This window comes from Pinus tabuliformis, chromosome 9 (assembly GCF_031772625.1).
Source record: "Pinus tabuliformis cultivar Carrire ecotype Pingquan chromosome 9, CPIR1, whole genome shotgun sequence".
Classification (NCBI taxonomy): Eukaryota; Viridiplantae; Streptophyta; class Pinopsida; order Pinales; family Pinaceae; genus Pinus; species Pinus tabuliformis.
Window position 1 is genome coordinate 1,633,711,771 of NC_142307.1, and position 14,058 is coordinate 1,633,725,828.

Below are 14,058 nucleotides of genomic sequence, written 5' to 3' on the forward strand. Positions count from 1 at the left end.
TAAAATTTTCTATTATTAACAATTTTTTAAATTTCTTTTATTAATTTATATAGAATATAAAAAAGAATTACAATCTCTAATACCATAGACTATTGAACTATGGAAATAAATTTCAGGTAAATAGATATATTAAATATATATACTTGATTTTCAAATATTAAATTAAATATTTTATTTGAGTTGGATGTTGAATTTTTTTAATTATAATTGTTTTCTTATTATAGTATATGTTAAACAAAAGCGTAAATATCTTTTGAATGTTGAATTATAGAAAAATTCTTATAATTAATAATATATAATATCTTGTTCTTGGTTTCCAAATGTGCTATTTTGAATATTTTATTTATGAATTCCATCAAATTATTTTTTTCATTAATATTTTTGATTTTGAAATACTAAATATTAATTTCATGTTAAATATTCATTTACTTAGAATATATATACATATATATATAGATATGCTTTTTATTATTGTTTTATTAAAAAATGTCATGTTTAAAATGTGCATATTTTTATTATTATGAATAGTTTAAAATATTTCTTTGTTATTAATAGTTTTTAATGCTAAATGTCAACTTCACACTTTGATGGAAATAACTACATATCTCTTTCATATTGGAGTATAAAAAAAACATCATTCAATTGAATCATAATCTTTTCTTTTATTCACACATGATAACTATATAACTTATCCATACCTAATAAATTTTCAATCCCATTTATAACTTTCTTTCAGATTCTTTTGTTTTTTATATATTCCATATATATTATTAACATTCATTTCAATATCTTCAATATGAAAATTCTAATACAAGATTCACAGGGATGAAATTTACCTTATGTGATGTCCCCTATATATATGTAAATATTTATTTTACTGCATTTTTTTTGGACAAACTCAATATTGGTTAACTTTTATATAAATAGTAATTTTGTTTCAATTTCATAAAAGTAGATAGTTGGAAATAATAAATTTAAAATCCAAATATAAAAATATTAAGGAAATAATAAATTTAAATTTAATTCATTATTAAGGAAATAATAAATTTAAAATCCAAATGTAAAAATATTTTTTTTAATCTTAACACTATTTTTTTTTTTAATGGTTTTTATTAAAAAAAATGTTTGTTTGTCTGTTTTTTTTGTTTGTTTTTTTTTTTTTTTCTTCTTCATGAGAGAATTAGAATGATTTATTTACACATATATTTATTAGATCAAAAAATATGACGATATTATAGTGAGTTATCTAACAAATAATGAATAAAAATATATGGAAAGTAAATTAGAATATGCAAACAAAGTAGACTAGTTACATATAAAGACATTTACAACAGAATATTAATTACACTAATTATTAAGTTCATCTACTTAATTATGCAGGGGATAGGTGTGTCTATTTTGGAATAGGGCTTGCAAATTTTTAGTTCAATTACCAATAATCACCACATAGATGGTAGAGATTTAATTTTTATAAAATATTGTAGGATATTCTTCATAATACCAAAGTTGAAATTTATGTTAAAAGCAATTATTCTCATTCTTTCTGTTTAATTAAATTGATTAACTAAAGAAAAATATTCTATGAATAAGTGATATAAAATAAATTAGGGTTAGCTAGACATATAATATTCATAAACCATAATAGCAACTCATAATAGCTTAACAAAATCTAATTGTAAATTAAATAAAAATACAACTATATATATATATATATATATATATATATATATATATATATATATATATATATAATAATAATAATAATAAAAATAGTTGAAATAAAATCTATAATTTAATTAATTTTACAACATTTTTTATTTTAAAAATGTGAGAATGTTCTTCCAAAATGATTTGGCAAATTTATATTAGAAATTGGGACTTTTTTAAAATAGAGAGTCTATTAGTTTGTTGTATAACTGTTCGAGAATAAACCACAAGACTTAAAGACAACAAACCTCCCCACCTAACTATTGAACCATATCCAAAAGATTATAAAAAATTCAAATTACAATTATCAAATTACAAATAACTATTTTACTTAAAAATAAATAGTTTTGTAAATTGCAAAAATTTAATAGAAAATTTTAAAAATTAAAATTAAAATTATCAAAATTTAAAATTTTATTTATCCTAAAAAAAAGCCTTAAATTTATTTATCATTTCCATAATTAAAAAAATGATTCCAACACTCCAAATTTCATATTAAAAGAAAAAGCCAAACCCATAGCCTACGCAATGAAACCACCTATGTCTCATACGAAAATCCACTCAGTAGTTTATTAAATTTGTGCAATTATTTTCTACGCGATATTGACATGTCACAATATCCTGTATCATTGTCAACGAGATCCATCGCGTTGAGAGTGGAGCCATTTTCTATTCCTGGTATTGCCACCCTCCTGCGCACATGAGACAAAGGCAAAGCATCTCGATAAGTACAGCATCTTCAATCTGAGAATCTCAAGGCTCTGTCGTTTAGTTTTTCGTAGTTACTATTTATATTCGTGACCAATTTTATAGTATCTCACACAATTACTCATAGTGTTTAGATATCTACAACTCTGGTTCGATGGGTCCCAGGTTTTTGCTTTCGGCAATCATCGCCAATGTCCTCCTCCTGTTTGCTGCAGGTGAAGGTGAAGTAAACATGGTGTTTTATCTGCATGATAATCTCAGTGGAAGCAACGTGACGGCCGTCCCAGTTGCGGGATTGAAAGGCTCGTCTTCAAACGCGGGGAAGTTTGGAACCATCGTAACTATCAGCGATGTTATAACCAGACGACCGGAAATCACCGAATTCGACTCCGATAATATTATCGGTCGAGCGCAAGGAACGTACGTGAATACAAACCCTGTAACTGGGCTTGATTTTTTAATGGTTTTCACCTTAATCTTTCAAGATAAGAAGTACAGGGGCAGCACTCTGGAGTTCCAGGGAACGGACAGGTTCGCTAAACCACGACGCGAGTTTGCCGTTGTGGGAGGAACCGGAAAGTTCAGATTTGCTCGTGGTTATGCAGTTGCGAACACAGAATCCCTTTCTGGTGTTAATGCTATTATCAAATTCAACGCCACCATTCGTACTGATTAATCTTCTACGATCTAGCCTCTTCTTGATATGCTCACAGTGTTGCTTTTCAAAATTCCACCATAGCTCTTTTCCTCAGTGCTATAAATAAAGTCCCGAGGGCACCCGGATTATGAAGTCCCGAAGCCACCAGGATTGCAGAAAGGCCAGCGGCACAGTCTACCTTGAATCTGCTGTTGGCTTTTTGCGCCTGGCATCGGATGATTCGGAATGCGCCCAGGATCATGCCATAACAAAGAAACAGTTTAAGTTATTATTGCACTGTGTGTATCCGTTTATTTAAGCTCTCTACATTATTATTGCACCGTGTGTATCGATTTATTTAAGCTCTCCACATTGTTTGGATGTAGTATTGATAGTTAGTTAATTGGCATCGAATCTTTCCATGTGAAACCTTAAGGTTTTATCTGTGAGAGATCTAATATATATATATATATATATATATATATATATATATATTTCAATATCATCGCTGTCTATACCTTTAAAGGATGAGTATGACTTCTTAGTTGAAGTTATTATTGCACTGTGTGTATCGGTTTATTTAAGCTGTCTACATTCTTTGGATGTAGTATTGATAGTTAATTGGCATCCCATCTTTCCATGTGTAACCTTAAGGTTTGTTCGTATATATATTGGCATCCAATCTTTCCATGTGTAACCTTAAGGTTTGTTCGTATATATATATTGTTTTATATTTAAAAGATGAATATATCTTATTTTCAAAGGCGTACATTTAAAAATAAAGTGTAATAAAGTGTGTTTTTTTTTTTAAAGGAAAAGTTTATATATTTATGAAATTATAAATTATAAATTTTATATATTTATGGAGTTTATAACCATTTATGTCTGATATAGATTAAATGACGTAAATTTTACCAAATATCATTTATACTAATTCAAAATTAATCACTTTAAAATTTTAAATTAGTTAAAATTTATTTAAAATCCAAATTTATTAAATATCTAAAAGGTTATATTTATACTAATACAAAATCAATCACTTTAAAATTTTAAATTAGTTAAAATTTATTTAAAATCCAAATTTATTAGATAGCTAAAGGAAATTTTATTATATATACATGTGATAAATTATTTTACTTAAAAGGAATATTGAAATGTTTTATTTAAATTTCACATTAAAATTTTCTATTATTAATAATTTTTTAAATGTCTTTTATAATTTTATATAGAATATAAAAAAGAATTACAATCTCTAATAAAAAAGAATTACAATGTCTAATACCATAGACTATTGAACTATTAAAATAAATTTCAGGTAAATATATATATTAAATATATATACTTGATTTTCAAATATTAAATCAAATATTTTATTTAAGTTGGATGTTCAATTTTTTCAATTATGATTGTTTTCTTAATATAATATTTCAACTTTATGTTAAACAAAAAAAATAAATATCTTTCTCTAATTAATAACATATAATATCTTGTTCTTGCTTTCCAAATGTGTTAATTTCATATAGAATATAAAAAAGAATTGCAATCTCTAATAAAAAAGAATTACAATGTCTAATACCATAGGCTATTGAACTATTAAAATAAATTTCAGGTAAATAGATATATTAAATATATATACTTGATTTTCAAATATTAAATCAAATATTTTATTTAAGTTGGATGTTCAATTTTTTCAATTATGATTGTTTTCTTAATATAATATTTCAACTTTATGTTAAAAAAAAAATAAATATCTTTTAAATGATTCTTTAATTAATAACATATAATATCTTGTTCTTGCTTTCCAAATGTGTTATTTCGAATATTTTAATTATGAGTTCCATCAAATTATTTTTTTTATTAATATTTTTGAAATAATTGCATGTTAAATATTCATTTACTTAGAATATGAATATATATATATATATATATATATATAATGATGAAGAAATGAATTATTTAGTTTGATTTAAGATTTTATTCCTATGCTCAAAAAGTTTGGAGAGAAGCCTCCCGAGCTCACTCTAATTTTGACAACGTAGAAGGCTACGAAGGTCAATATTGCAACAAAGATTGTGAAACTGAGATCTAATGTGGTTGTAAGTTGTGAACTCTAAGAGGAAGTGATTTTCATCCTCGATGTTCGTATTCTCATAGAGATGGTAGAACCTTTCCATCCATGGTGTTTTAGGAACTGCCCAATGACCTGTTTCACTATGGAGTTCATGAGAATTTGTTCTAATCTTTACTATATTAATTTTCTTCTTTGACCTAGTTAAAACAGAGAGATACTTTTGATCTTCTATGGTGGGGTTGATGACCTCCTTATAATATCTTAATTTTCTTTTAGCTGCTAAATATTTCTCACACCACTTTTTTTCTTTGAACTTAGAAGTAACAATATTTTTAATGTTATTAATGTTTTGCAATGCAAGATTCTCGTCGATCTCCCAATGATTTAACCAAGTGTCTTTATACCAACCTCGTTTGAGCCTTAGGTCGTTTTGGCTGGAATTTAAAGCTAGCTTAGGAAGTCTAAGGTCTCCTATGTTATTGAGTTTGTGCTTGTACAATAGAAGTCTAGTCATAGCTAGGCTCTCGATAGGGGAAAGACCCATTTCTATAAGGAGAATAGGATAGGGTGTGTTGCTTTTGATTTTGAGGTTATACGTTATAAAACGCTTCTGGATTCGCTCAATCTTTCTCCATGATTCTCTAGAGATGCTACAACCCCAAACCTCACATCCATATAAGATAACCGGAGCGACTAAAGTTTCAAAGAGGAACTTCTTTCTATCCCACATTACGAGGTTTGTCATTTTACAATTATTTTGAAGACCAAAATAAGCTTTCCATCCCCCATTAATCCTTTCCCCAATGCTATAGTTCCAGTTGAGCTTGTGATGAATAGCAATTCCTAGGTACTTGTAGGAAGACACTTCCTCCAAGTTACTATTTTCATACATAGAATTAGCGTAAGTGTCCTTCTCGGATTTGATAATCATAACTTTTGTTTCGTCAGTGTTAACAATCATACCCATGGTAGAGCAGAAATGTGCATATTTGTATTATTATCAATAGTTTAAAATATTTTTTTGTTATTAATAGTTTTTAATGCTAAATGTCAATTCCATACTTTCATGGAAATAACTACATATCTCTTTCATATTGGAGTATAAAAAAAACATCATTCAATTGAATCATAATCTTTTCTTTTATTCACACATGATAACTATATAACTTATCCATACCTAATAAATTTTCAATCTCATTTATAATTTTCTTTTAGATTCTTTTGTTTTTTTATATATTCTATATATATTATTAACATTCATTTCAATGTATTCAATATGAAAATTCTAATACAAGAATCACATGAATGGAATTTACCTTATGTGATGTCCCCCATATATGTGTAAATATTTATTTTACTGCATTTTTTGGAAAAACTGAATATTGGTTAACTTTTATATAAATAGTAATTCTATTTCAATTTCATAAAAGTGGATTGCTGGAATTATGACAATAATTAATTGATTTAACTTAAGTGAGAATAAGTTATCCAAGGATGACAGTTTATTCTCAAACAATTAGGCTGGGTGGTTTTCCCAGCCCTAACTACTTCTAGAGAGAAGATTTATTCCTAGAATAAAGAGGATGGGGAGCATCTGAGATCTGGAAAAAGAAGAGAATTGCAAGATAAGTTGTGTTTACCCCAGCCTCAACTACTTCTATAGAGAATATTTATTCCAGGAATCAAGAGGATGGGGGGGCATCTGAGACCTGGAAAAAGAAGAGAATTGCAAGATAAGCTGTGTTGTAGGGACAGACAGTGATACCATGGCTATGTCTGGTTAAGACCAGATAGCTTTTACATTTCAAGAATAGGGAATCTTGAAGAGAATACCCTGTGAAGGGTAGCTCGGGGGGAGACTTCAAGTGGAGCAACGTTGGTCTCAAGGTTGGGAGACAAACAATCAAAAAAATCTAGTCCAGTGTATCTGGAAAGGTGAGACAGATAAGTAAATCTGAAAAACTTCTCTTTAAATACTTTCCATTAACATAGCTTCTGTTTTAAAGCAAGTAGAATATTAACTAGTTTAATATTTTAACCAAGAAACATTATAGTTAGAATGAGCACAGGTTAACAATGTTAATGTTACTCCTTACTCAAGAAAAGAAAAATGGTAAACCTGTAAGTTAATTTCATTCCACAATGAAAATTCTGGAAGCTAATATAGCAAATAACTAACATATTTAGCAAACAGTAGTGGAATGAATAGCCTTAATTTCAAAGGTAGAAAAAACAAAATAGCGAGACATTCTTGGCGAATCACCACAGTCGAACAATAGAAATAATGGGCTACTTTTACTTTTATTTAAATAGAAGACCCAACGAAAACTGTGAAATAGTGAGACATTCTTTAAGCTTGCATAAAACCTCATAAACTAGTGGGGCTTGGCTTATTGAGGAACTAGTTACGGATAAGCAGACAATTCCATAACAGAACTGTAGGAATTTATAGGGTAAGTTCCTTAGACAGAACACCAAATGACACCGCTCAGAAACAGATCACAGATCAATACACCAGTATTGCTGACGTGGTTCAAACCCTGAAAAACGGAAATAGTCCAAGGCCTGAGCCAATGCAGCCACTTCAGGCAATTTATTAATAAAAGACTGAAAGTTTACATAATCTTCTCTCATGAACGGTTACCCTACAAATGACCTCCGTGCTCTTTAAATAGAGATCATGGACCAATCGGGTGTCAAGCCATGGATCAAGTGTCGGTAATACTGAGGAGAGAATGAACTGTCGGATCACTACATATCGTGACCGTTGGATTGTAAGTTACAAAAGTACATAGTAAATAAACACAGTTTACCTAACTCTACACTAGACCAAGTTATACTTAACTATTTCCTATGTGTCAGAATATCCTAACATCCCCGCTTAAGAAGAACTTGGGATAGGATTGAAGGATGTACACATATGACACAACAGGAGAAGGAAGGAAGCATTAGAGCCTATCCCCCCTTAGTGACAACTTCCTGAACTCCAACCATAAATCGAAGTTTAGTAAACTTCACCTTTGTGAGAGCCTTTGTAAATATGTCTGCAACTTGATCATCTGTTGAACAATATTGCACTTCAAGAACATGGTCATGAATGAGTTTTCTGATGAAGTGCATGTGCAATTCAATGTGTTTGTTGCGCTGATGTTGGACTGGATCTTTGCATAGTTGAATGGAACTTTGATTATCACACCAAAGTGTAGTCGGATGCTGCTTCTGAAAGCCAAACTCTGATAGGATCTGACGAAGCCATAGGGCTTCCTTACTAGCTTCGACAACACCATGATACTCTGCTTCTGCTAAAGAAAGAGAAATGGCACTTTGTTTCTTGCTAGCCCATGTAATAGGTCCTGAACCAGGAGTGAACACATAACCTACAGTAGACTTCCGATCATGACGGTCACCAACCCAATCGGAATCAGTGAAACCAACCAATAGAGGAGATGCTTCGGTCCTGTAATGAATCCCAAATTGAATTGTACCTCGAACATAACGAAATATTCTTTTAGATGCTTTCCAATGACTTTCATATGGGTTTTGCATAAACCGAGCAATAAGGTCAACAAAAAAATAAAGGTCAGGACGAGTATGGGTTAGATACAAAAGTTTTCCTACAAGTTGACAGTATAAGGTAGCATCAACTTCAGGTGAAGTATAAGTGACTGAAAGTTTGGCTCCAGACTGAAAGGGAGAAGGGGCTGGCTTACAGTATTCCATGTGAAAATGTTGTAGAAGATCACAAGCATACTTGGACTGGGAAAAGGAAATACCTTCCTTGGATTGCAATACTTGAAGACTAAGAAAATAATGCAATTGTCCTAAGTCTGTCATTTCAAACTTCTTTTTAAGGCTAGACTTTCCATGGTTTATAAGGTTGGGATCACTACCAGTAAGGATAAGGTCATCAACATAAAGAACAAGAATGATAAGGGACTTTCCCACTTTCTTGGTGTAGACAGTATTGTCAAAATGACACCTAGAAAAGCCAGTTTCTAAAAGAAAGCTATCCATTTTGGCTTACCTAGCTCAAGGGGCTTGCTTGAGACCATAAAGAGATTTCTTAAGCCGACATACAATGCTGGAGTCTGTTTGTATAAAGGTAGTAGGTTGTTCCATATAGATTTCTTCATGCAAGTACCCATGTAAGAAGGTAGATTTAACATCCATCTGATGGAATTCCAATTTGAAAGAGGCAGCAAGGGAAAGAACAAGGCAGATAGAGTTCATTTTAGCAACAGTAGAGAAGGTTTCAGTATAGTCAATGCCTTCTACTTGTGAAAAACCCTTAGCAACAGGACGAATTTTATGTTTATCAACTTTTCCATCTGGTCCATACTTGGTTCTGTAAACCCATTTGCATCTAACAAGTTTTCGTCCCTTTAGTAGAGGAACAAGATCCCATGTATCATTTGCCAATAATGAACGATATTCTTCATTCATAGTTGCACCACAATCTGGATGGCCTGAACCTTCTGCAAAGGCATCAGGATCATAACTAGCTGAAGCTTGAGTGAGTAAAGAAGAGGCTCGATCAAACTAAAAACATGTACGTCACTGATCTGTAGGATCACTGGTAAGAGCACCTGCTACATCCCCAGTAGCACAGACCCATTTTGGAAGCTGAGGAGCTGAAGGAGGATCCTGAGAAGGTGGGGGAGGATTGTCATCCTTGCTATCATCATCTGAAGAAGAAATATTTTCAGAAGTAGAAGGGATAGAGAGAGGTGGAACATCCACTGAACTAGGCTCGTAGGCCGATATATTTTTAGAAAAATTTACATCTCTTCTAATGATAACATTTTTGGACTTAAGTGGAATAAGTCTGTATCCTTTGATATCTTCAGAATATCCAACAAAAATACATTTTTCACTCTTAGGTTCTAAAGCTTTATGTTTCTCATCTGGAATATGGGCCCATGCTTCACTTTCAAAAAGACGAAAGTGACTTACATCTGGTTTAATTGAGCTCCATGCTTATTCTAGAGTGATATTCTTTAAAACCATTGTAGGAGTGCGATTTAATATGTAGTTTGCACAGTTAATTGCTTCTGCCCAAAAATTAAGACTAAGTCCTTTAGACTGAAGCATGCAATTAGCCATTTCCTTTAAGATGCGATTCTTCCTTTCAGCTACACCATTTTGTTGTGGAGCATATGGAACAATATGTTTCATTTGAATTCCATTCTCAGTGCAAAAGTTGATGAATTTGTTGTTAACATATTCTCCGCCATTCTCATATCTTAGCTTAACAATTTGATATCCAGATTGTTTTTCAACAAAGGCCTTAATGGCCAAGAACATGTTAAATACTTCACTCTTGAGTTTTAAGAAGTGTACCCAAGTGCGTCTGGAGAAATCATCAATGAAAGTTAAGAAATTAAGAAATACTTCTAGCCAGAGAATGAAACAACTGGAAGTGGACCACATAAAACACTATGCACAAGCTGTAAAGGAGCTGAGGCATGCCAAGAGGCACGTTTTTCAAAACTATCCCGGTGATGTTTTCCGAGTACATATCCGGAACAAACACCATCTCTGCAAGATACCATTAGAAGACCTATCACCATATTTTCTTTACATAGATTCTGAAGGGAGCGATAGTTTAAGTGACCAAATCGCTCATGCCAAAGTTTGCTCACTTCATCATTATGAGCAACAAATACCGAGGGAATATTTGATGACTCAAATTTGTTAAACTTATAAAACCTAAAATTCAACGATTTTACCTTCACCTGAATGAGTTATCTGATATACAGATAGAAGGTTGCAAAATAAGGTTGGAACACATAATACATCATTAAATTGACCATTGTCTATATGAACAGTTCCAGTCCCTATAACACTAAGAGATCTATCATCACCAACATATATATTTTTGGTGTTACAATCATTTAAAGAAGAAAACATGGCTTTGTTTTTGGCCATGTGATAAGAAGCTCCAGAATCAATGAGCCACTCATGAGAATTAGAAGAAGAAGATACTTTTAGTGCATATCGAGACCGAGATGTTTGACAACCACATGCAGAAAGTGCTATTCCTGAAGATGAAGTTGAAGTTGAAGAGTGCTCCAAATGGATGTTATGCTTCTTCATTGCTGCTTCCAAGACTTACATCTTCTTAAAGCATTTGGATTCTAAGTGGCCATCTCGATTACAAAAGTGGCAATGTCTATTAGTCTTCTTCCCTTTGTTTTTATTTGCCTTATCATTTTGTTGAAATGATTTTTCATTTTGACGTTGAAATTTCTTAGGACCCTTGTTTGGTTGAGGACCATTCTTTTTAGGATACAACTTCTTAGGATTCTTTGAATTTGGTTGCTGCTGGGCAGCTAAGGCTTTCTTAGAAGAGTTTCCAAGATTAAGAAGACTAAGGTGTAAGAGTTTTTCTTGTTCTCTTATTAAAGAATCACAAAAGGAATAAAAGGAAGGGGACTTGTAGTCTTGTCCTTGAGAAATTAAGGCTTCTCTTATAGAATGGAAGGTGGAAACAAACACAGAGTAAGTGGGTCCCAACTTAGTAAGAATGGAATAGATAAGGTTACCATCTTCTTTCTTAACCTTAACAGCTTCCAAGAGAAGTCTAAGGGTCTTGAACTTGGATAAAAAATATTCAATTGAAGAAAAATTATTGGGGTCCAATGTAAGCAACTCATTTTCGAGTTGATGGGCTCTAAGTTCATTTTTAATTCCAAAAACTTTAGTGATCTATTTCATTGCTTCATTAGGAGTATCAAGGTCTGCGATATGGAATCTAAGGTCTAGAGAAATAGACATCCCTATCAACCCATGTGCTTGATCTTGCCTATTTTCCCATTTGGCTGCCTTATCTTCATCTTTCGGTTTGGTTTCTTGGCCTGATGCTATTCTGTAAAGACCTTTACTTCTAAGTAAATCCACAATGTAGGACCACCATTGGAAGTAGTTGGTGCTGTCAAGAATAACTTGGCATGGAATTTCCATTTTAATAGAACTTGAAGCTATAGATGCTGAAACTAAGTATTCTAATGGAAAGATCTTGAAAAATTAGGCTGATTAAAAAAAGCGGCTCTGAAAACGGCTTCGGGATGAAGAAGTTATGGCTTTCTGAAGAAAAGTTGTTGAAGATGCCGACGAAGTGCGAGAATGTGCGGAAATGAATGATAATGTTATATTTAAAAAAAAAATATGCCCCCTTTCCAAACTTAATCTAATTAGTCAATAAAGAGAAAGACTTGAACTCAAGACTTATATTCTCATAATGTAAGTTTGGACCAAGTGAGCTAGTTTAAAAGGTTAGTAATTTTTGGAAAAGAGGAAGAGGTTTTTTTTTAGTAATCACTGAAGCTTTAGGGTGTGTGCTTACTTGAGAAAGCTCTTTTTTGCCTGCAAAAAAAAATCCTAAAAACCTAAAATAAAGATACAAAAAAGAAAACCTTATGGTTTGAAGTTAGTTTTACCCGGAAACTAACAATTTTCCTTAATGTTTCTGATTTTCCGAGATCACACAAAGGCGTTGCGGAAAAGAGCGTACGCATGAGAAAAAAAACTTCCTTTTTGTTTCTAATTTGCCCAGATTGCACAGAGTCACGAGGCAAAGAGCATACGCGGAAATGAAAGGTGTAGATCTGGTAATAAAAAACAAAAAGATAAATCAACCGAGATAAACAGAGAGGAAATAACTAGAAACTGCAAATAAACACTGTATACCTCCAGATCTTAAAAATGACGTAGCTAGGGCTACCGAAAACCATTTCGCGTGAAACGAAGGGGGTTCCTCATTGGAACAGATGCTTCTAACACAATAGAGCAGTCCTCTCGGCACGAAAGAAGTCAGAAACAATAGATCTAGGAAATGGTAGTCGGATGCAGTTCTACCGACTTCAGATTTTGATCACTAACGGATGTGACCCTCAAATAGCTCTGATACCATGTAGGAAATTTACAGGGTAATTTACTCAGATAGAACACGAAAGGACACCACTCACAAACATATCACAGATCAATACACCATTGTGGTTGATGTGGTTAAAACCCTCAAAGAGGGAAACTGTCCACAGCTGGAGTCAACATGGCCACATCAGGCAATTTATTAATAAAAGAATGAAAATTTACATAAGCTTCTCTCATGAATGGTTACCCTATAGATGACCCTCCATGCTCTTTAAATAGAGATCATAGATCAATCTGGTGTTAAGCCACGGATCAAGTGTCGGTAATACCAAGGAGAGAATGAACTGTCGGATCACTACATATCGTGACCGCCAGATTTTAAGTTACAAAAGTACATAGTAAAGAAACACACTTTACCTAACTCTACACTAGATCAAGTTATACTTAACTATTTCCTATGTGTCGAAATATCCTAACAAGAATCAACTCTTATCAAAGATTAGATAAGGAAATAGTAGAAATGTCTCAATCACGTGGAAACAAAGATTTATTTCTGTTATAAAAAGAACAAGAAAACCATTCATAATCCATTTGGATAAATTGACAGTAGGGTTTTGAGAATCCCCTCGAACTTAAAGAACAGAGCAGAAGAAAAACCAAATTTGCCACTTTGGTAAAGATAAACACAACAATTATATTAGGAATATACATTAACATGAATAGTAAATACTGGCAATCACTACTTGCGAAGTAAAAGTCTTCCTCATATTACAATAAATGTAAGATTCGTGCCATAGGAAAAATTCCATCAAAATAAGTTAAGCAGAGGAACTAACATATAGAAATCTCAACAATAATGGAGGAATAAGAACTAAATGGAACCAAAAACCCACAAAAATTTTCCATGGTTATACAACATGTCCTCCTCAAATATTACCATCATGAGTTCTCGGCTTCAAGATTGAGAAACTTTAAAACAAAAATAACGAGAAAGCCAGTATTCCATGGAAGAACAACAAATAGAACAATGTCTTGGCTAACCCTGTAAAAACCTGCATACCCA

At 32.0% G+C, this 14,058-nt stretch overlaps 1 protein-coding gene across 1 annotated transcript; it reads left to right on the plus strand.

Annotated features, from left to right (window-relative positions):
- The first annotated feature begins 2,573 nt into the window (after window positions 1–2,573).
- LOC149155099 (dirigent protein 11-like) lies at window positions 2,574–3,381 on the plus strand. Its single transcript, XM_089441368.1, has one exon. The coding sequence runs from the start codon at window positions 2,648–2,650 to the stop codon at window positions 3,089–3,091; it is 444 nt and encodes a 147-aa protein (XP_089297494.1). The 5' UTR covers window positions 2,574–2,647; the 3' UTR covers window positions 3,092–3,381.
- Window positions 3,382–14,058: the final 10,677 nt, after the last annotated feature.